A 24,599-nucleotide genomic window follows, 5' to 3' on the forward strand; every position below is an offset into this window, starting at 1 on the left:
GTACTTTCAAGCTCGATCTATGATATTGATCTTGATATATATATATATGTTGTATATATGCTAATATGTGAACGTACATGCTAACACGATTAGCTAACGATAAAGCTCCCCCTGGTGTACATTCAGTCCATTTCCACCTCTCAAAAAGAGTGAAAATTATATTATTACTACATATGATTAAAAACAAAAACACACAAATCTTTCTTACCAGCGTATATTAACAGACAGCTCATAAATTATGTATTTTTAGCAAGGTTTCTTTATTTCTTCCAATTATTGTTGACATACTGTTGAAAAAGGCTTTTTTTTCGGCATCTTTTTTATTGTCTGGACAACGCACATCACAAATTTTATTAAAAAAAACATAAAATTGTCTATTATAATACATATTTTTAACATTTTAGCAACCCAAAAAAATTAAAAAATAAAAATTCTGCAATGTAGGACTATGTTTTCAAAATGAACAATTTGGATATAAATACTATTTAAATATAAATGTATATTACATAGTCTGTACAACTGTCACAATTCATTCTGCTTAAAAATGACAAAATCTCGAAAACTCTGCTGATCAGGATACCGACCAGCAGTAAGTCTAAAGTTAGCAAAAAAGGAAGTTATAAATTACAAGTGAGATCATTCAATACCAATCAATTTATTATATTAATATATGTATGTACGGTCATTTAGATTCTTCTCTCATGTATATGAAATGTTTCTGCACATTCATTCAGAGCTTGGTGAATGCAGGATTATTTGATCCACACAAAGCCAATCTGTGTCCCAAAGTTGGGTCCATCTCTCACATGGGAGAAGAATAGCTCAGGATGGCAGGAGGTGCAGAGAGTAGACTCAGATTGGTCTGGGATCCTGATGTCCTCCATGTGTTCAGCTTTAATTCCTCCTCTGGCCAGCAGAATTCTAAGTCAAAGCATGATAAGTCGCTTAATCAGAAACATGTAAAAATAATACATTCAAAAGTACTTTTAAAATAAGATCCTCCAAAGCACTATACACATCAAAAACTGGAACTGGTCAACGATTAATCGCAATTAATCCAAAATGTGTATGTTTATGTATATATTTATCCAAAATATATATGTTCATAAATTATATATATATATATATATATATATATATATATATATATATATATATATATATATATATTATATACAGTACATTTTTAGATATTTACATGTATTATCATGTATATATTTATTTTCATATACATAATAAATATACACAGCACACATATCCTATGCACTTTTATTTGGATGTGAAAAATCCAGATGAATTGTTGCCCAGCGCTAAAATACAAATACAAATACAATACAAATACCTCGCAAAAATATACACAACCTATTAATTCAAATTATTTTTAAAAACCTCACTGCGCATTAGACACAACCACAAACCAACTGTTTTTAGGAAAGATTTAATAATATCAAGTGACTGCACCTCACATCTCTGAGAGAAGAGAATTAGAATTGGTCTGCCTCCATTTCCCCAAAGTGTTTTTTCTGCTATATTCTATCAGAAAAGCAATTGCCCTCCACATCAGTCACCTTAATGTCAGTGGTGTTAATTACTGAGAGTCACTTCGGGGAGCGACGTGACCTCTGTGAGTGACACGGAGGACGGAGAGATCAATGAGACAGGTCTCCGGTGTGCAGTCGAAGGCGGACCGGGTTTCCTCCGGCCGACCTTTGACGTTTACCTGGTCGCGAGCCTGATGTCGACATAAGGTCTAGATGAGTCCATATGTCTAACACAGTCTGGGTGTATGGCGTGAAACTCTCGGGCCGAATCCCGCTCCAGAGTAAAGCAGCACGGTCCGACAGAAGGGCCGATCACACACACGATATCTGCAGGTCTGCTGCCAAACTCGGACACCATGGCATTCACCGTTGCCATTGCGATTCCCATGAGCGTCCCCTTCCAGCCTGCGACGCACAAACACACACACACACACACACAAACAGCAGGAAAACAACGGTTACATTCATGCTGTTTAAGCTATACCTGGAATATGATTTTTAGAGTATCATTATAAGTCAATATTATATATAAAATACACTGAAAATGATCACAGTGCATGTATATAGCTCTCAAACGGCATAAACAAGGATTATGTAAGCACAGCAGAGCAATGACAGCACCGCTGAGAATAACTCAATTACCATCTACCCTTTTGGGAATATTACAATTCCAGCTGCATTTCAGATAAAACAAATTGCTTTCTATAACCGTGCATCATGGGTTTCTCTTTAGCTGCGTTTAGATTGACAGGGTCTCTGCGCAGTGTTTACTACTCCCTGAGCACATCTGCTGAAATTCACTTCACAGTCTGAACACACACACACACACACAAAACTTAACATATTTAAATATAACAATATATATGTATTTATTAATATCTATATAAAAAAGATGAGGAGTTTACTTTAAAATAATCCATTACATTTTAGGTAACATTATCAGACTACTTTATGTTTACTTTAACGTAACATTGATTTAAATAGGATAAAATGGTTCCATATTGATCTTTAAATACTAAGAAAATATATTTCAGTTGTTGTTGTTGTTGTTATAAACAACATATTAGGCATTGCATTGTGTCAAGTTTTCTCAGACCGGGGATTGTGAAGGGACTGCAGGGGGTTTATTCAAAAACTCAAAAATTAAATAAACAGCAATCAAAATAAATAGCTGACATATTTTCTTTACCTGCATGTCACATAGGCATTTTTAGAAGAAAAGTTTTAAATATGTAAAAAAAAGAAGAAGAATTTTGTCAATATATGTAATTACTAGTACTTAATTTTGTAATAATTTACTACCCAGCTGTCTACCACACATATTAATATGAATGCATAATTATATAAATATTAAATAAGTTATTAATAATTAAATCAATATAAGTTGTTATATTTGAACACACTAAAACTGAGTAATAAATGTTGTGTTTAAATAGCACTCTATTACTTCATTACACAAACAAAACCGGCCATAATATAATATGTTTTATAAAATGTATATTAATTAAATTATAATAACTTTTTTTATTAATACATTTGAATGAATTATATTTTATTTAGCTATGATCATGATATTTGTCGCACGTCTCGCACTTCGTATTTGTGAACGGCTGCATGCTAAATACATTTTACATTTACTAATTTTGCAGATGCTTTTATCCAAAGCGAATACATAAAGCAATTAATCTTAAAGAAGCAAACAGTGCTTGTGATGCCAAGTTCAGGGCACCGATCAAATAGACACAAGCTAGAAATATATCATTTTAAAATAACATGAATCAAAATAAAAAATTTAATACACCTATTAGGCGTAATAAATCACAGTCGCCTCAACTTATCTTATCACAGTGGTTTAGTACTGGAGTGATGAGCAAAGACTAGCAGGTTCATTTCCTTCTACACGCACTTCCTATTAAGTGATGCATTAATGTTCCCCTTCTCTCTCTGCCTTTTGCAGTGCTCTTCAAACTGAATATGTCAGCTCTCTTCGGACTCGAATCTCATCTCAGTCCACTTCGCTGAAAATTCGCGGTCGAATGGAAGTTCCCTTTCCTGTTTATATGAATACATACTTCCTACAGATCTCGCTTGAAGCTTTAAGTGTATCAGTATAACCCTGATGTGTAATATACATTACTATTTGGGTAAATGAAACTGGTCCATTAACGTTTAAACCTGTGTGAAGCAGCATTAAGATTTATGGCATGGTGACGTGACTCACCTGCATGTGCTACTCCGATGACCTTTGCTACGGGGTCAGTGAAGAGCAGCGGCATGCAGTCGGCCCCCGGTGCTGCTATGACCACGCCCACCTGATTGGTCACCATCCCGTCGTAACTGTCGGGGGCGGGTTTGCCCATCACCCACACATCACTGGCGTGATTACACTGAAGTCAATGACAAAGACACACGCAATCAATGTGTAGAAAGATCAGCCGATGCCTGGCGTATCAGATATGACGGCCAAGCTCAGCAACACTTCATAGAACTCAGCAGTACACTTTCATAATTCAATTCAGCCTTGTTAACATTAATAGCCATTCATCCAGCTACAAATGTTCTTGATTTATAAGCATATCTATTACAAAGGAGATTGAAAGGCTCGGTTCTTCATAACAATGACAAAATAATCAAACACAACACAGGGGGATACTTCAAGACACTTTTTCTTGTGTACTGTACTATTTTTGCATCTTGAAAAAATAAATCATCTAAACGAGCCTTTAAATCTCTTTCGTAAATGCTTTACAAGGTATAAATCATCTTCACTTTAGATGAGCTCAAACAAATCGATGGCTGGCCACTACTAAATGTTTTAGAAGTACCTGACTTAATCATGGATTACAGCAGGAATACTTTTAATAAAGCATTTATTAATTTGACACTAAATAATAGGATTTATTAATGCACATTTAAATAGTTTATTACTCATTTACTCACACTTTCTAAATGATCTTATGAACAAACTCCTAAAAAATCGATTTAGAAATTGTTTTTTATTTACAAACTATAAATTGATTGATCATTAATAAAGTATGAAAATACAATTATTAAACATTGTAGATATGCTCGAGAACAAAACATCTATTATTCATTCTCTATTTACTAATGCTCAACTAATGATTCATAGTGTGCAGTTATTATAAAGTGTTACTGGAACTCTTTTTTATGTTTAAAAAACTTTTTATTTCACTTGTCAGTGTAAACAAGGTTAATAATAATATTTCAATTAAAATAAAGTCATATGTACATACTAATTAAATATGTGCAACAAACTCATTTCAAGAATGTGCGGATGAGAATTCCAAAACAAAAGATGCATATGATAAAGATAAAAGCATTATGTAGAAAATGTTTAATGTTATTGTATAGTAAAATGTTGATCTTAAGGTTAAAATGATAAAAATCAGTCAGCGAGGAAGTATTAAAAAGAATGCAGTTTTGCAAATGCTGTGGCATGCCTTTAGGGTTATGGTTTGCTCGCTTAAAGATGGACTTCCTCGTATTTTCTTTGTGATGAAGCACCTTTATGAGGTTGAAGTGCTGAGGGTGAAAGCCAGCCTTCAGGCCGAGCCTCCGGAGGTTCTCGTTCACCACGGCTCTGGAGTCTTTCCGCCGCGGGTTACAGAAGAGGTTGAGTGAGCTCAAAGTGCTGATGTAGGAGATACCGCCGGCACGAGTGGAGAAGCCGTGATCGAAGCGGTCTTTGAATGAGAAAGAAATAGAGGCATTAAAATAACATTATGTTTCTATTATATTTGAGCTTCTTCTTTGTCTAGATTCCAGCTCTGCTTACTATGGACATTCACATTGCCTGTCAGGTGCATCCTGGCATCTATGACACACACTTGCTGCCTGTATTTCCTTCGCTGCCTGTTCCAAATTAACCCTATAAAGACTACCGGATCAAATTTGATACTTGAATTTACAATGCATCTAAATTATTTAAATGAAACTTACTGAAAAACCCGTTGTATTCAATCTTCCACATGCCTGATCGATACTTTACGCTTTGTGCAAAAATATGCATTCTTGGACTGCATTACAGATGGCCACATCTTTAAAAGGCCTTTTAGTATATTTCTAAAAATGTCTTTTTGCCATGAAAACTTTTTAGTAAAAGTCAGAGTAACATTTATTTGGTTGTAAATATTGCATAAGATGAACATATACCAGACTGAAGCAACTAAGCTTTACTTGATTATCCAAGTATATTTTTTGAAGAATATGTATTCATTCATCTGTTAATCATTACTGTATTGCATTGGATTATATGTTTTGGCCTCAAAATAATAATAAAACTACAGAGACCACAGCTTTGATATATGTGCATTTATACGTAGTCTATTATCCAGTGATTAGTATTCAGAATTTACTTTGTGGCCATATATATATATATATATATATATATATATATATATATATATATATATATATATATATATATATATATATATATGAACATCTGGATCAAATTGCATATTTTTGTTCATTTTGGCTCAGTAATTTAAAGTAAGCTCCCATAGCTTTCCATATTCTCTCAGTTTTTCGAAATGTTTAATAAAACGTAATTGTATGTATATGGTGAAATTATGCAAGCATGTATCACTAGTCCTGTCTCACCAGCACTAACTATGCATATTTAGCCAACCTGAAATTAAAGAAGATCTGAGAATGGCAACGTCTCCTTTGAGCGCTGGTAGGTGCTGTAGAAACGCGCTGAGCTCGCGTTCAGCGTCAGGCGCGCGCGGACCCGGGGGACGCCGCTCACAGGACGGCTCGTCAAACACGACGCTGTACTCGAACTCGTACGCAGAAGTGAAAAGGAGCTCCTGGTAGACCCGAAACAATCCTCTCCCGCTGCTCGAAGTCACGACCTTCACGTTACTCACGCCCTCTTCGTCTATGGCCCGTTTGAACGAGTATAACGCGGCTGAAAGCGAGCTCTCGCACAGGACCCGCGGGGAATCGCCGAAACCGATAAACATCTCCCGGATAGAGCTTCTGGGAAACCCGCCCGTCCCCGCGGAGCTCTCCGGGTTAGCTATGAAGAAGACGCGCTCTTGCGAGCCGTCCCCGGTCGACGCGCGGAACTCGCCGACGCGCTTTTCCGCGCAGAAGCCGCGCGGAGAGCGCGTGAGGTCCACGAGAGTTACCGCGGCCATCTCTTGGTCGTTAGTTAGCGGGTCATCGCGCGCAGACGCGTTCGCCTCGCGGGGACGGAGCGCGCCGGGACGTGCAAACACACCACACCAGGCGGTATGGTAATGTCACAAACGAGGAACTTTTTTTTTTTAATTTACCACGAAAACAAAATTTCCTCTGAGCCAGCGCTTCCTGAAAAGAGCGTAGCACCGCCCTCGGTGGAAACTCCTCGCTAGACGAGCATGAATGTCCAGAGGGGTGCTATAATGTGCTGAATTAGGCTTCTGGCAGACTGTAACAGACTGTCAGGTGTCTTCATGAACTTCCCCATTGAAGAGTTCTTCTGGGCTGATACTGTAGGTGAACCTTGCTTTGTTTTCATGAGAGGTTTTCATTTCCTCCTCATCAGTGCTGGGTAGTCATCCAGAAACCTGAAGCGGGCTGCTTGTAATTTGAATCAGTTTTAAAATACTGTAATCAGGCTAGTTGCTTTTTACTGATTACATAATAGACACGCAATAAATGATCTAGTCTTGTGCACATTCACATAGAAACCAGTCACTGAGAGACCACAGAGATCAAACAAGCGGATCTGCAAAAAGGATTTCAGTTTTGAGTAGTGTTTTCTTAACACCGCAACATTGATTTTGGGTCAACAAATAAAACACTATCGCTTTCAGTAAGCTCCTTATTTTGAAATTATTGGCTTTTTATTAAACACAAACCCCAGTTTGGAAAACTTTGACGTAATGCAATGTCTAATGTGCTTCGTTTCATTGTTAGCAACAAATGAAATATATTTTGTATTTATTTACAAAGCTATTAAAATCAGTGTGATAAGCAAGTGATATAAAGGTAATCAAAAAGTGGTGTGATTATAAAATGTGTAATTGTAATGGATTACGTTACCAAGTTTTTCCATCTAACTTGGAATCAGTAATGGATTGCAATATTTTAACTAATTTACCCAGCTCTGCTCATTATATATGTCCTATATTGGATAAAATATTAAAACAATAAAATAAAATGAAATTAATATAATTATTGCTTGTCTGAATGAATGTTGACTTTTTTTTGACACGGAAAACAGTCAAAGATTCCAGGTGGTTCTTCGCTGTTTCCTTTCTTTATTCAAAATGGAAGAAAAAAGCAAGCTGTTTATTCCTGTGCTCAGTTTCACTTTCTTCTGGTGTTCATCTTTTGTAATATCAATATTCATCAGCTACTTGCAAAAAATATATAAAAATCACAATAACGTCCTTCAGGGGTTTGTTGAAACCGGTCACAGGTCATAACATCGTCTTCAAGAAAGTGACATTGTGAGAAAACAAATGCACAAACATTAGTAAGCATATAAATCCAGTGATGCCTTGTGATATTAGTTTTTAGCATTGCATGGATTAAATTATAGAAATCAGAATGGTGTAGTATATATATATATATATATATATATATATATATATATATATATATATATATATATATATATATATATATATATATATATATCATCCATAATTGACTACCAGAAGTGTTTTATGCTATATTCTCTCCAGAGGCTCATGAAGCTTGCATTAGTGGATTTCTACGTAGAATAAATGAAAAGGTTTTCAGAATGATCCTTATACTGTGTTTAAGGGCCGCTCAGTTATTTGTCTCACTTGACCTGACGTCAAGTCTTTCGCTGAGCTCACGTTCATCACTTCCTCGTAACCGCGTGACGTGTCATAGAGACATATATTATCTGACAGACTAAAGACTAACTGAAGCGCTCCTCCAAACCCGACGTGTGTCCAGCGGCCAACAGAGGGAGTACAATCACCAGATCATTTCTCCTTCACCATCACCAGCAGTGCTGCTCCGATTCTCATATCAGACGTGTGCAATTGAGCTTAGTGCGTTTTGTGTACGACTAATGCAAAATAAATAAATAGTCAGAGCCTACTACTATATACCGCTGCTACCACTAATACAAATACTAATAATAGATAAAAAAGATCACAAAGCTTATATCGTACGTGAGATCCATATATTATAGGTACAAGTCTTTGCAATTAAAAAAAAAATTTAAAACGATAGGCATAAAACCCACAGCGCAAATGACGAGATCGAAATAGTTTGTCATGTGTTTTGCATCACGCACCAAACCGCTAAATGCATAATGATGACTGTCTCGTTTATTGTCGCTTTATTAATTTCAGCAGTCACCACATCAGTCTGACTCACGCTTCGCATCAGACGGCTGACTCGTGACCTCGGATAATTAGTCAGTTTTGAGACACAGAAAACAGCGAGCTCGCGGTGGACTCGTGCACGCCGATCCGTGTCGCGCGCTCGGTCTCTGAGCGCGTGGAAGCAGCAGCTGCGCCGTCAGATGCAGCAGCGCCGAAGAGCGACTACGGGCGGCGTTTCGCCATTCAGCTGGCTTCGCGTTCGTTCCGCGGGATTATCACGCCGAATCACACCGAGGCTTGATTCAGAGCGGTAAGAGTCCTCCTTCGTTCCCCGGCTCCGCCGTATTTCCCGACAGCGTCTGCTGGTTCCCGTTCTCCTCATTTCATCAGACCGAGCCGAGCTCCATCACAGCGTCTCCCCCCTATCGAGGCATCGACCGCGTTTAAGCGCGCTCTGTTTACAATTTATTTACGCGCTGTATTTTTTTCACATCGCGTAGTTTCTCTTGAGACGGAATGCGCATTGTACTTGTTGGCGTACTTGTTGAGACAGAGCGTTTATTACAGGCTGCTGTGCGCCGAACATTAGATCAGTTTTGAAAGTTAAACGCGCACGCGTTTTGTTTCGGGATGCACGGCTCACCGGAAAGAAAGCGACACCGACTTCAGCGGGGGGCACGTCGCTTCGTTCAGATAACACGATAAAAGGTCTCGAACAAAACGGCTTTCTCGGCTTTACGGCGTTTGGAGACAACATAGGTTGGCTAAATTGCGCTTTCAGAAGTTTGGTGTTGAATGTGGGCTGATGTCTGTAGTTTGTTGTGGTTAATCACCGGGGTTTGGTGAGCGTCGGATGCTTCAGCGGCTCTGTAGAAACGCCGATGCCCTTGATATCCTGTCACCTGGGCAACCGCTTCAGCACCATGGAGAGAGTTCCGAGGAACCCAAGTTACTCTCCATTCACAGAGCAGCGGATATCAGCTTCTGTTATGTGTTTTGCGACTTTTTCTTCTTCTCAGGTTTGCTGTGGCACTGGTGTAATACAAACAAGCACAACTTTTATGTGGGTTGATGTTTTATGTAGTTTGTTCCGGTCCTCGAGTTTGATTGGCTCACTGCGTGGCAAGTAAGCCTTGAGTAATTCTTCGGTCGCACGTAGAGACAGCAGCACGTAGAGACATTTTCACAGAAAGGCAGGACTAGATGTGGCGTGTGGGCATTTGTGGTTTATCACAATTTGAAGTTGGTTTATGAGGACACTGCCGATGTCTCTATGATTCAAAAGGCTTAAAAATATGCTAAATGGCGTCACTACGCCTGTGGAGAGTCCCCATAAACCACAAATGCCAGCGTGTGTGTGTGTGTGAAACACTTCACAAAAATCCTCTTTTTTAAAGGGATCATCGGATGCTCATTTTCCACAGGTTGATATGAGTCTTAACCTACTTTGGTTAGAATTTCTCAGTGGTCGTGTAAGCAAACAACCCCCCCTTTTATCCTGTTAAAAACAGCTCTTTTCAAGCAAGCTGCTTTGTTGCACGTCCCTTTAAATGCTAATGAGTTCTGCTAACCCCACCCTTCTCCTGTGTGTCCAGCCATTTTCTGAGATATGGTAAACTTCCCTCCAGGAACAAACCTAATCCACTGCTTCTTCATGCTGGGCTCATTATTTTGTCTCTTTTCTAGTGAACGGAAGCTTTTTAAAAAAGAAAAAAAAACAAAAAACAAAACTTTTTTTGTCGACAGTGCAGCGAATCAACTAGTCGGTTCCTTTCAAAACCGTAATTACTTTATCTTAATTACTTGCTTGTTTGATAGGTAGTTGCAAAACGTAATACCATCATTACAAACTGTTGCTCATTGTATGTACCAAAAGCTCGCAAAAAAACACCATAAATTCCTTTTGTGTTTGCACACTCTTGCCGAACAAAGCTAACTGTGCTTTTAATTCTGATATTGTAAAAACGCCACTGCTTTAAATGCAACCGATTCCTCTGAACAATCACTGCAGCTCTAGCACAGAATGTAACAGATCACAAAGAAGCCGGTCTTTTGTTGAAACCGGAGAATTAGAAATGGTTTGATTTCATTCCAATTAGACTAAAAGCAAAAGTCCATTGTAAAACGTGCATATTTCAGTTGACCTTTCAGTCACAGCGAGTGAAAGCGCTCTAGACATCTTCACGGGCTGTCATCGCTACGAGGCGCTGAACTCTGTATGTATTTGATGCATCATTATTTTCTATACAGGGTCAGTGAAGTACCTAAACAAGTACTATTTCTGAAACGATGGCTAATGACTTCTTAACGGACGGCCAAGCAAAATCAGTACAAAATAACTACACTTTAATCAGAGCTGAAAGAAACGTTGAATGCTTGGGTCGCTATTTGTTATAATATATCATTAATATATTTCTTTGGTGCAATATTTGTTTGTTTATAAGTGCATATGTTTGAAATGTGTTGTTTTTAGTATTATGTGTGAGTTCATTTGCAAAAACAGATAACCTTTTTTATTTTTAATAGTCATGTTGTCATTTTTTTATTATGCTTTATTGTGCTAATTAGCTGTATTTATATATTTTTGACCTAATCAAATTCACGATTATGCTCTTCATCAGTGAACAATACCAGTGCCATTCTTCACATGACCTAACGCTATATTATCTTAATAGTAATACACCAACAAATAAACCAAAACAATAACACATCAGTCAAAAAAAGAAAAACAAAACATACGAAACTATGCAAAACACAATTATCAACACACAATTCAACAGCATGAATTAATCGCTCGACATAAAGTCAACTAGTCATTTTTTAATGAATTAGAATGCACAATGAAAAAAAAATGTTTGAAAATTGTTAAAGACGGTAATCTGTTTTTTGCAAATGAACTCTTCATATATACTTTTACATATAAATATATTAGCCACTGGTATATAGTGATATATGTTTAAATTGGTGTAAACATGAAGTCAGATTATTGCAAACAGACCATTAATGCAAACAATAGTGACTGTTAAGATACAGGATCTTTATGGATCTCTAGGGAGATGGAGATCTAAGAAGTATACTGTAAGGAAGATGCAGACTGATGAATTCTATAGAAGGGTGCCGTAAAGACCGAATGAGATGCTTTGATGATTTGAAATAAATAGCTAAATATGCAACATTTATTTATTTATTTGAAAAGGCTTGCACATGTTTCCCCGCACTTTGTTCGTGGTAGTAAGAAATAAGCATTCCCATCTGTACCGACTTCATGGCAGATTCATGAAAATGAAACAATGCATCACACTGTGATGTTTTAATAGCATCATGCCAATACTACAGTTAAGATTTGAAAGCTATTACAAAGCTTGAGAGAGTCCTGGAAATATTCCCTTATGCACTCATATTGTTTACAATGCAGTCGTACTACAAAAGAATGCCATAACAATGTCTTCCCTCTCAAATTGAATTATCCTCAGTAACTGGATTGGCATTTTAGCTTGCTCCAATGCTTTCCACAGACTCTGTTTTTCTTTATCTTTGAATCATCTGTGAGAGTAAAAGGTCTGCTGGCCAGTATTTTTGCAAAAAAAAGATTAAAAGAGTGTGCAATTAAGCCCAAATGCATTTCTTCTACAGGCGGTTTTTCTCATTAACTGTTACTTGTAGCGCTGCACGAACTTCCAAATAAAACATTAATTGTAAAGATCAGCTGGGGAAAATTGCAGTCACCAGGTGTCTGTGCTGATATATTCTTAATAGGTCTGCTGTTGATACTCTGGATGCATAAACACAACCTCTTTAAAGGAATAGTTCACATTTTCTGAGTTTTAACTCTACCTCATGTCATCCAAGATGGAGATGAGTCTGTTTCTTCATCTCAACAGATTCGCACACATATAGTTCCTCTGCAGTGCATGGGTGCCGTCAGAATGAGAGCCAAAACAGCTGATGAAAACATCACAATAATCCACACCATTCCTGTTCGTCAATTAATATCCTGTAAAATGAAAAGCTGCATGTTTGTGATAAACAAATTTGCAACTAAGGTGCAATAAGTTTGAATAATCTAGCAAAAAATATAATATATAATATACAATGATGCTTATTTCAGTGAAAAGTGCATTCCATGTTTTCCACTCTCATCAAAATATCTATTTAAAACAGTGTTGAACTGTGCATATTTCTCTCCTGATTCAGATAATTTTTTGCAATATTTAGAGGACTCATATTTCAGCTGGAAACAACAGTTTAAATATAAACATTTCTTACAAACTTTACAAAATTACTTGACGTTATTGAAGTTGTGTTGTTTTTATCAGCTGTTTGAACTTTCTTTCTGACGGCACCCATTCACTGTTCAGCAAATATTCTTTCCTTGGGCGGAATTATTCTTTCAGTTGTGTGTTTAAAGACTAAATGCTAAATCTTTCCTCTTTTCATATTTTATGTCACACTTTCCCTTACAGATTTAGGACACCGTGACGTTGATGCTATTCTGCAAGGCACGCTTTTCCTCGGCTGGCCCCCGTACCAGCTGTCTCCTCAGTTTAGAAATACTAGCCGTTATTAGAATTATCTCATCTAGACCCCCTGTACTTTAACACATGATCATGACCGCTGTTGACGAGACTGTAATTGGCCCAATGTGCCGTGTCCGAATGATTTTGGTCACACTCGCCGTCTGAAGCCACTGTATCTCACTGCATCTCAAAGCAGCAGTTATGAAAGCCTCCTTTGATGTTTGGATGTTTTTCTGGGACGGCTTTTCTGCCACAATAAGCTGCGTTATCCTTTGGAGGGGGCCGTGAGCCCCGAAGTATAAGGCTTGGCAATAAATCAAGTTATAATTTAATTTATATGGAGATCCATGGAATAAAGCGAGCAGGAAATGCAATTTGCTGCCTCTCAGATCTCTGAATAAACATTGCCGGGTTATACAGGACACGAGGAGCCCCTTCGGCGAGAGTCAAACTGGTGTCTCGCGGATCTGTTGTGTTGCTGGTTCCAGACACAGTTTGATTCAGAAACTATTTCCACTCAGCACTTGCTTGTAAATTTCACGATTAATTACAAAGAAACAGCAAGTACCTCATTGAATTAAAAGCGAAATTCCGAACCTATTGCAATTACGTGCAGTCAGCTATTGAGTAAGGATCATGAAACAATTACAAGAGACATTTAGACACCAAAAGGGCACATTTGTGTTTGTTTTTGAGGACATTTTTGTTTATTTCTGCACAATAAAACAATTTAATGATTGTTTGCCACCTTGTAAAATCTGGATTCTGAATTAAAATCCATTAAAATACAGAGGTATATAGACAACTATAGTAATTAAACTCCAATGAGCAGCAATAGGGAAATGTTTTTCCTTTTTAAAGAGAGCTGTTTACAATAATTAACTGTGAATGACTGTATTTGCCTTCTATTCAGCTAGCTTTTGTTGTAATTACACATTTTAAGTGCTAAAGTTAATTGTCCATGGGTTGCTTTTACAGTGTTATTTCATTCTCGCTGATTGCTGAATGGCAGGGTCTGGCTGTTGAAACGGACGACTCTTTCCTCGTCTCTCTCGGGTTTTCGTGTCAGTTAAAAAGTCAAGATTTTTGGCAACCGCATTGGAATTTTTTTTTTTTTGTCAGGACAGAGTGCTGCGTGACTTCAGCTGTGTTACTTTGCCTGTAGAGGTGCATTTGCTTAGTCTCTAACTGACAGGAGTGCTATGGAAAAGGAACAGACCGTCTGTCTCCCCATTACCAGCCTGTGGCCAGAGACAGATTATTATTCGCACACACAAACCTCTGCCTGCAAATAGTGCAGCAGGCAGTGATGCAGAAGCCTTCAGGAATGGGAGTTAATGGTCTTTGCTGTGTGTGTCTCTCTCATTTGGTTATTCAATCCTTCCATTCTGCATGCTTTACTGCAAGTAAAAAAAGGGAAAAAACACTCTGTGAAAGGGAAAAAACACTCAGTATCGGTCTGCTTCTACACAATGATTCTTTTTAGCATTATTACTATTACTGTAAAAACTGTTATTTACTGTATTTCTGCTGACTGTTCTGTGAACTTAATGTGATAAAATTATATTACAGTGTTCAGTTTTCTTTTGACTGGGAGCTTCTTATTTTGAATTATATTTATTTTTGTATAGTTTGGAAGCATATTTGGTTGCTCTGTCTAATACATGGATTAGCTAAACTGGACTATGAAACTAATAATACACCCAAAAATGTACATTTGCAGAAATTTTACTCACCTTTAGGCCATAGCAAACGTAAATGTTCTTAATCAGAAAATACTTCGGTCCTACTTTATATTAGGTTGTCTTAACTACTATGTACTTACATTTAAATGAATCCTTTGGTACAACGTTCTTATTGTGTGTATATTTTTACATACTTATGTTTGATGAGAAAGTGTGGACTTTTTTAATGAAAGAAACATTATTATGGATAACGGACTGGTGTTTTGTCTGTAATGTGCACTTAGTGTGTTGTTACGTGTTTTCTCAAGCTTCATTTGAGCAGGAAGTCCTCCTCATTGTGGCAGCCACTGTCCTGACCCCGCACTGCATCACTAGACGTGCATAGATTGAATAAGATAGTATCTCTTCAGGCGGAGAGTATCAGATTGTTCTATTGCCTTGTTTTACATTAGCTCTTGGTTTTACTCCAGGTTTTAGAGCTTGCAGTACGACTCAAATAATCTGATTTGAGCTGATCTGGAAGATACAACAAAAGGAAAAAGCGAGTTCGTACTAAGTGCACAGGGCATGGCTGATGTAGGCTATGTATATCTGTATATATATTGATGTGTATATCAAAATATCTGCGATGCTGGCAAAAATAATGATTAAAAACCAATATGAATTTAATGTGCTTTCTCTGCCAATTGTGTTCAAACGTTAGATGGTTAGCAGCGGTTCAGTCCAACACACCTGGACTCATTCTGTCTAAAGCCAAGCGTCTCTTTGGATTCACGCAGACTCCTCTCCAGATTGTTTTAGTGCTTTTTAACTCTTTGAATGAACTGTAAGATAATTTTTTTCTTCATTTACCCATTAGAAAGCTAGATTTCAACAGATTTGATATAAGAACGTTGCGCAAGCGATGGCTAGAAGTCTCCCACTTCCTGAAATGATTTAGATTTTTGCCGTATACAATGAATCAATGGACAGATACTGCATGATTGCACCGATATCCCAAGATACGGAACATCCTTTCAAAGATGGCTTTCATCTCCTCCGTCTATGTCCTGTTCAAGGACAAAGGCTTGGAAAGGCGGGGGAGGGGAGACAATGGAGCTATAAGAGCTGGACCACTGACACGTACACACTATTGGCCCGTAACATATGCATGCGCTAACCGTTCAGAATTTGGGTCAGTAAGATTTTTTAAAAGAAATTAATTCAGCATGGATGCATTAAAATGATCAAAAGTGAAAAAAATACTAAACAGTTCAAATCTGCATTAAAAAAACTGCTGCATCAACAAATGCCTTTTTATATCAGTTTTGCATTTGTTAACACTATCGGGTAGATTTAGGGTTGAATTTGGTGTAGGGCATATTTCCAGCATTAGCTTTTAGCAATGGTCCACGTATATTTAAATTCTAAACCACCACAATGCATACATATATCAACATAAGGAAAACGTTCCAGGGTTCACGTATTGAACCTATGTTTTAGACGTTTTTTCTGTGAAACTGCTGCGAAATGTGCAGCAAGGTACGTAAAAACTGTGTTGTAACTACAACTCCTAATTTGTTGCTTATTGAAAGCTATTAGTTGGTAAGTTTATGATTAGGGATGTAGAATATGGTTGTGCAGAATATACTAACAAGCAGCCAATAAGCAAATAGTTAACAGTGAGAATTGTTTTTTCAAATCCCTATTCTTGAGCACCAGATCAGCATATTATAATGATATCTGAAGGACCATGTGACACTGAAGATTGTAACGATGCTGAAAATTCAGATTTACAATCACACAAATGAATTACATTTTGAAATATGTTAGAATAGAAACTAGTTATTGTAACTGCAATAATATTTTACAGTTTTTACTGCATAAGAGACTTATTTTAAAAACATTATTTTTTTTACCAACCTCCAAAATGTATTGCATACATATACATGCGTAATAAAAACTTTATTTTAATAACAACATTCATTATAAGCATTATACAGAGTCAGTGCTCTAACACTTATGTCATATCTCTTACTAGATTTTAGTGCTCTTGCATCTCCCAAATTTAACCCCTGTCTAGCTCCGCTGCAGGTGATGGGAGATGATGAAGACAGGTCTGTGAATAACCCACAGCTCTGAGCTCCATGCTGGATGATGGGATTTCTCTAGACATTAATGGCCAGTAAGCAGAAAGGCCCTGTGCTTTCTCTTCCAGCCAAACTGCTGACTGATCAGAGGAGAGTCTCCGGCTATAGCCTTGGTAAACACAGACAGCCTTTTGCATTGAACTCTCTAATGAAACAACGTCAGCACTGATAGTGTTGGAGCAGGGTATACCTCACAGCCGAAATCTCATCTCCGTTCCATTTCTCTTAGCTAGATTGCTTCAGGGATAGATCTAACCAGAAAGGGCCAGACCAATATCTAAAAGAGAGAACAAAGTGAGTCATCTGTAGATTGAAGTTCTGGAGTTTCTCTCTGTATCTCTGAGAGGGACGATTGCTCAGGCCTGGAGACTGGCATAGGAGGGTTGGCACACACGTTGAATTGTGCATTAGGAACAAAGCTTTACACATTTGACATTTGTAACGCGGCACCGCTTCAGTTAACCCAAGTCCTTACCCTTGATGACATGCACACAGTCAGAGATGACCAGAGTCCTTCATGTCAAGTGCTCACTGCCAAGTCATTTTTAAGATTAAAGCTGTGGAATAATAATAATAATATTAGATACCTTTAATAAAATGTATTTATTAAATACGAAATTAAAGGTCTTAATTTCATCTGATTATGAATTTCTTTTATTTTGAATTTTTCAAAGCAAATAAAAAATAGAATAATATGTCATGTAACATGAATTAAAACCATGGGACGTTATAAAATGTATTTGTGCTGTCAAACGATTTATCACATCCAAAATAAAGGTTTTTGTTTACATAATATGTATGTGTACTGGGTATATTTATTATGTATGTATAATGCATACGCATAGCATATATTTGTAAAACATTTGCATGCATTTACACACACACACACACACACACACACACACACACACACACACACACACACACACATATACATGTATATGTAAACAAAACCTTTTATTTTGGTTCTGAATAATCACGATTAATCATTTGACAGCACTAATATATATATATATATATATATATATATATATATATATATATATATATATATATATATATATATACAATGCATAATAATACAGCCTTTTAATCTGGTTTTATTAACAATTTGTTAGTTTGAGCAAAATCATTAGTAAGCCACAAATATAATTATGTCTGTAAGAATGAGGTTGTAAAAGTACCTTCTGTCAGATGTAAAGGTTTCTTTAAAATAAAGACATCCTGATGAATCAGTTCTCCCTGCTAAGACAAATAACAAAATTAAAGACACTTTAGCGTCATCTGGAATTGTAATTAACCTTATTTACTTTCCTAAAGCTTTTTTCTAGGTCATATTGTGGATGATTCATGACTACACATTATTTCACAGGAAAATAAAAGTGTTTGTCGTCTTAATATTCAATCAAAATAACTTTCACTTGAAACAGCTTTTTCAGTCGCGTCACTTAGGCTGTGTAAGCTGTGGGATAGTGGTTAAAAAAGCTATTACTATAATCAGTGTTGGACATTTCAAATTACTGTCTCATCTTCCGTTGGACCCCAAATAATTGTATAAATTAGGCAGTTGACTACATAGTGCATAGTGTATAATATGTAACTCAGAACTCACATATGGTCTTGTTTAGTTTTGGATTGTAATGGACTTTCCACCATCCAGTTAACTCAGATTTCACATGAAAATGTCACATTACTGCAGTAAAATGGATCAAGAATACCAATTCACATGGCCTTTAACGTCACCTCACGCTTCTGTGGATTAATTAGCGGTGAGCGTTGTATTTTAACGATGGGGGAATTAAGCTGTCTTTGATTCATCAGATCAGTGCGAGGAGAGCATCAATGAAAGGAAGAGATCAGCACATAAATGCTGATGTACACATGTACCTGCCACAGATCTGACACCTTCTCAACTGGGAATTTAACAGGTTGCTAAGCAACAAGCACAAGCCTCCTTGGAAGGCTTGAATCTTAATTGGTCCGACTGGTCAGTGCTTTTTTCTTTATTTATTTTATTTACAGTACATTTCTTATTTTTGATGACAAGGTCACAGGTAGGAACACAGACAGGGAAAAACATGTCAGAGCTTCATAAATGAAACATGAGCAAACCTCCCGCGCTGTCCAATCTACCTCGAACTATTTATGTGGACACACTCGCTCAGTTTTTCCTCAAGCATGAAAGAGCAGCAGCACCTGAGGACTACAGAGTGTGTGTTTTTTTTGCCAATGCAATGAAGATCTCAGGCGTTCAGAGGGTGAACTTGAGGTTCAGACCTCACTGCCTTTGTAATTTCACTCCTGAAGCATCAAGCTTCAAGCAGAATGAAAACTCATTGTCGAAGTGCCACTCGCTTTTTATGATCATCCAGATGGGAAATATATCTAGGATTTATTCAAATGCGCATTCAGATTGAGAATAAAAGACATCCTGGAAGCAAATGATTTCCGTGACATTTGGTTTCGTTAGCACTTCTCGAACATCTTCATTCGTTTCTGCGAGTAAATTTCTCTGAGAGTGTTTACTAGCGAAGCCACGGCACCACAGCAAAAGAAACTGTGTCAGCCCAGTCGTGAGCTTGCGCCTGAATTGAATGTGATGAGGGAGAAAGAATGGGTGCACTGAAATAATAAAAGACAATAAACAGACAACGCATCTTTCTATTGCAGTGTCCCTGCTGGCTGCACACAACAACAAACTCAGAGAGCCACCGTTGGGCTGAGTTTTGTGAATAAATTGCTTTTGTATGACATTTTTACAAATAAATTGGTCAGGCAGCCTCGCAAAGGTTTAATGTTACCAAAAAGTAATATTATTTTTGTTTAGTATATATGTTAAGTATAGTATTTTTTGTAAAAACGGACAAACACTGCTGTACTGTGTCCTATTTAGGCTTGGGGTCTCTAAAATCGTATAATCTCCAAGGTGGTATTTTTTATTATACATGCGTTATATATATATATATATATATATATATATATATATATATATATATATATATATATATATATACAGTACAACTTCTTAATTAATAGTTAGTAAGGTAGTTGTTAAGTTTAGGTTTTGGGTAGAATTAGGGATGTAGAATTAGATCATGTAGAATAAGCCATTAATATGTGCCTAATTAGCACTAATAAATGGTCAATATTCTAGCAATAAGCATGCTAATAAGCAACTAATAGGTGTAACCATAAAAAATAAAGTGTACCAAAATACCACAATAATCTTCTTTGCTTCATTTATGAACAATATCAACAAAAAAAAAAAACAATTTTACAGCGTAGAGCTTGATTTGCAACTAAGAAATTGAGAATAAAATAGCATCCATGCAAATAACAGCAGTTCTCCATTTATTGGCGTGAGGCATGATTGGCATCACACACTATAAAGACCCAAAGTGCTTAGATAAAGACTTTCTCTCAACGGCAAACGGTGTTTCCCTATGAATGTTTCATCAACCGTCGAATATCAGCCAAAAATAGAGCCTACAAAAATATGTGTAACATTATCCCACTCCCTCTCACGGCAGCTTAAAGTCACCATTTGAAATGTGTACCCAGCAATGTGTACCCTGAAATCCCTCTCTCTCTCTCTCTCTCTCTCTCTGCACTGCAAACACACATTCACACTCGAATGCTACTGACCCGCACACACAACCCTCGGCGCAAGGCACGCTTTTCCCTCCAGTGTGAGCCTAATGCACAGCGTCAAGGTAGAGATTGTTTTCCACTCATTCGGCGGGTAATATATGCTGTGTGGCGATATCCCTAAGAAAGGATGGTTTAAATTTTAATGACTTTTGCAGGAGGTGGTTATTTCATTGGAAACACTTGGGTGCACAGGCCAGAATCTATAATCCTCTTTATTGGATGGCGTCTCGTTGTATTCTCACGGGACGTCCACCTCCATAATGCCGCTGCGTGCTCGGGGTGGCGATGGGGGTTGTCTGAGGAATTTCTTTGTTCGGTTTATCCATGCTGTTCTTATCTCATCTATCATAAAAATTAAGTTCATTACAACCAATTTCAAGAGTTATTCTAAATAATGATACGGTAATTAGTCACGAAATCGCTCCGAATGGGTGTATTTGATTTTACATTAAACAGAAGATCTTAAAAAACGTATTTTTGCTTAGAAAAGCAGGCTGGATTGACCTTTGTAGTTAATATTTTCAAATGCAGTGGTGAACTGGTATAAAAATATGCTGAGAACGCAAATCAGATACATTTTGGAAATCTGCAGTAAGGTCCATCTGCGAGGCACGAATAAGTGCTGTGCTTCAAAAAGGAACTTTTAAGCATGAGGAGATAACAAAGAAGCAACCAAGTGCATCTTCAAGGCTGTCTTTGTGAGATGTAAATGTGCTTTGATGTATTCTGCTCTACTTATACTGGGTTTAGGACTCTGGAGATACAAAAATCAATAGCACCTCCAGAGCCTGTGAAAGAAATTAGGCCGCAGATTTCCTGGATTGGAGATATACATAATAGGCTCGTGCAATTGCATTGCAACCTATCTGATGTTTGCGGTAAACAATGCATAATTTGTTTTCTGTCTTTGGATATGCGGCATGGACTTTGACGAGCGCACAAACCACTCCATCTGTTTTTGTTTTGAAGTTAATGTTGCATTGAAAACCTGGATAATGCAATAAATGTCTTTACTTTTGGATGTTTATACACCTCTGGAACAAATGCTGTGCTTCCAGCAGGCATCCAGATCTCTGAACTCACTCGAGAAAGGAGAGGTGAAGGTGTTGGTAATTTACTCAAAACACACTGTGACAAAGTGAGAGAGGGTTTCGAGTTACCGTTCATCGATCAGACCAGGACTTCTGTATATTGATCAAGAAACTGCGAAAGTGTTTGAATCTGGGTTGCATTCACTCTGAGGTCACTCGCACGGCTTAACTACGATCGCTCTGAAAGGAATCCAAGTACGATTGCGTGAGCCGAAACGATTACCGGACGACACGCCCGTAAACATAATCACAAAATGTATATGCTGTGTGTCTTGGCATAGGTACGCATGTCTAGTTGATAACTAGATAGTGGGTAGACAGATTGATTAGCTATAGATTGGAAGCAGGCAATTTCCAAACTAAATATGTCATCTGCAATTGGCAGATGTTTCTTTCATTTGGCCGATATCTGTGGAGATCCACGACAACCAAATTAAGCCAACATTTTGCTGTGTGCCTTGGAACGAAAACATGCCCATCTGGCATTTTTTTTTTCTTTAAATCGGATCAGCCTAATGCTATTTTCAATGTTTGTAAAACACGCTTTGCGGTTAAAGCAGCACAAATGCTTTCAATACAGCTAATAAAAAGTATTAGAAAGAAGCATTATCCATGTGGGTAAAATTATTACGATTTTAATAATTGGCGGTATAAATAGCCTACGCTTCTTTTGTTTCTTAGGCTTGATAACAATGAACATTTTCCTCACAAAATGTTGAAAGTCAAATAAGTTCTGTTAATTGTATAGAAATGTGCTTTAATTATAAAGATAATGTCACGCCATTGGTTGAGCCAGTGTTGCTGCTGTCAGATTGTTGCATGGCTTCGGAGAACGTATTATTTTTCTTCTCTGTTGTTGTTGTTGTACTGTTGAGTCAATCGCAGGTTTCTCAGGGCACTAGAGGACATTCGCACATGGGCGCTCTTCAGAAACGACACTTTTATTAACTTCTTGCACATTTCAAGACCCTTTAAGAGTAAAATGTGTCACGGTCAGACCTATTTGGAATATATTAACGTGATTCTCTCAATTTTCAAAGTTTACTACATTAGAAATGCTAATAATGAAGCTGTTATGTGATTGTGCATTATTACATTATCAGTTTATCAACCATGCACAATTATCAAAGTGTGATATATTATCATTTATATCCCCTTGTAATCACATTTTTGGTAAAATGGCGGCAAGCTGGTGCTTTACTGTCTCTAGTGTTTATTTCAACTGCAGTGAATTGTATTTAAAGGTAGGCCTACATTTTTGCAGTTTTGCAAAAATGTTTTTAGTGCATCATTTCCACAACGAATACTCTTTGTATGTCCTTTCCACAGGGGACATTCTGGCAGAAATAAGAATGAAGTAATCATAATCTGATGTTAGGTTGTTGACATTGTTTTGACATATGAGACATGAGCTAGAGATCTGATCTCCAGACCCTGATTGCAATACATTATAAGGAAAAGAAAGCCTAACAAATCAGGCAGAAAAGTAAATGGAAAAAGTGCTAGCTACAAGGTATTGGTCTTTTACTGCCTCTAGCGTCTATTTCAGCTGCTGTGAATTGTATTTAAGGGTTGTTTTGCAGAAATGGAGAATAAACATGGGACTGTATTTTCATCTATATTAGTCTACGTCATGCTACGTCAAATTTTTTTAACCACAGGTTGAGAGCTCTAGCCCAAGTGACACAGGTTTCCAACGCCGTTTGTGGATTTCCATTTATATTGTCCATATATATTGTTTATATTGTTAAATTCGCTTTTTGTTATGACAGAGATACATATTTGAATCTGAATATTTGAATTCATATTTAAATTCTGAACATAGCTGCCTTTTTGGATGCAATTAGCCCACTGTTTTGATAACACCAAACATAAATCAACCTAGAAAGCTCAAACAGTCATTTCTGCTGAGTTTCTGAGTATACGATGCAGTTCACCCGGGTGGGTGACTGATCTGTGTATTTGGCGAAAGATCAGTAGCGCCGATAGAGCCTTGCTGACAAACAGTGTTAACCAGAATAAAGGTAGTGAAGCATAGGTTTCTGTTAGCTGAAGGTGATTGATCATGACAAAGCTTCATCCCTACATCACACCTCTTAGACACACTCCATCCAGCAGCCTGCCACAAGAGGTGCTCATTAGAGGAGGTGTCTCTGTTCATGGACATCATGATGAATGGAGGACACAGCACCTCAGGCTGACGGCTGTTTATCTGTGAACTCTTCCTCTGCCCCGAGCCTGCCATCGCAAGGCTCTTCTTCTGTTTCACAAGTCTATTCACTTCACATGCTGAACCCGGTGAATCATCTTGTCTGGACTGAAAACGTCCAGATCATTCATCGTCACACTGCAAAAAGCCTGTCAGTGACTCATAATCGAGATTTTCGTAAATCAAAACATCCTTAAAAACTAATACATTTATCTTTACGCGCAATTATGTAGAACAGCGAGACCTGTTTTCATTTTTTTCTCCTTATTTTAATCATAAACCTCACTGAATGTCACCGGGTTTGTGCATGAAGCATTTTTCGCTATTTAGCATTGTTTATTTCCGTGTTTTTTATTCTCATTCATTTGCGTTTATGAATTTCCATGCAGTCACGACTAAAGAATGTACCTCTCACCCAAAAAATCCTCCAGCTAATGAGCCGTTCCCTTCAGAGTCA

The 24,599-nt window shown here is 37.4% G+C and overlaps 2 protein-coding genes across 3 annotated transcripts in view; one reads left to right on the plus strand and one right to left on the minus strand.

Moving 5' to 3' along the window:
• Positions 1–241: 241 nt before the first annotated feature.
• lacc1 (laccase (multicopper oxidoreductase) domain containing 1) lies at positions 242–7,677 on the minus strand. Of its 2 annotated transcripts, none has more exons than XM_043249666.1 (5): positions 6,845–7,677; positions 5,067–5,245; positions 3,763–3,928; positions 1,721–1,946; positions 242–921 (listed from the first exon to the last, which is right to left on the minus strand). In XM_043249666.1, exons 3-5 carry the CDS (start codon positions 3,899–3,901, stop codon positions 753–755), a joined length of 534 nt encoding a protein of 177 aa, XP_043105601.1. In that variant the 5' UTR covers positions 3,902–3,928; positions 5,067–5,245; positions 6,845–7,677; the 3' UTR covers positions 242–752. The 2 variants fall into 2 exon arrangements, with proteins under 2 accessions (XP_043105601.1, XP_043105600.1); XM_043249665.1 differs by having other exon boundaries at positions 6,193–7,676.
• Positions 7,678–8,801: 1,124 nt separating this feature from the next.
• The window catches only part of enox1 (ecto-NOX disulfide-thiol exchanger 1), an 83,584-nt gene continuing 67,786 nt past the window's right edge, over positions 8,802–24,599 (plus strand). The window contains 1 exon segment of the mRNA XM_043249066.1: positions 8,802–9,170. The gene's annotated coding sequence lies outside the window, so the exon portion shown is untranslated.

The sequence above is a fragment of the Puntigrus tetrazona genome, chromosome 9, assembly GCF_018831695.1.
Source record: "Puntigrus tetrazona isolate hp1 chromosome 9, ASM1883169v1, whole genome shotgun sequence".
Taxonomy (NCBI): Eukaryota; Metazoa; Chordata; class Actinopteri; order Cypriniformes; family Cyprinidae; genus Puntigrus; species Puntigrus tetrazona.

Excerpts from the sequence above, each read along its gene's own strand:
- lacc1 (XM_043249665.1), bottom strand. The coding sequence starts at position 6,706 with ATGGCCGCGGTAACTCTCGTGGACCTCACGCGCTCTCCGCGCGGCTTC. Across the intron at positions 3,929-5,066 it reads AGCACTTCAACCTCATAAAG|TGTAATCACGCCAGTGATGT; the intron begins GTGCTTCATCAC and ends CATTGACTTCAG. Across the intron at positions 1,947-3,762 it reads CATCGGAGTAGCACATGCAG|GCTGGAAGGGGACGCTCATG; the intron begins GTGAGTCACGTC and ends TGTGCGTCGCAG.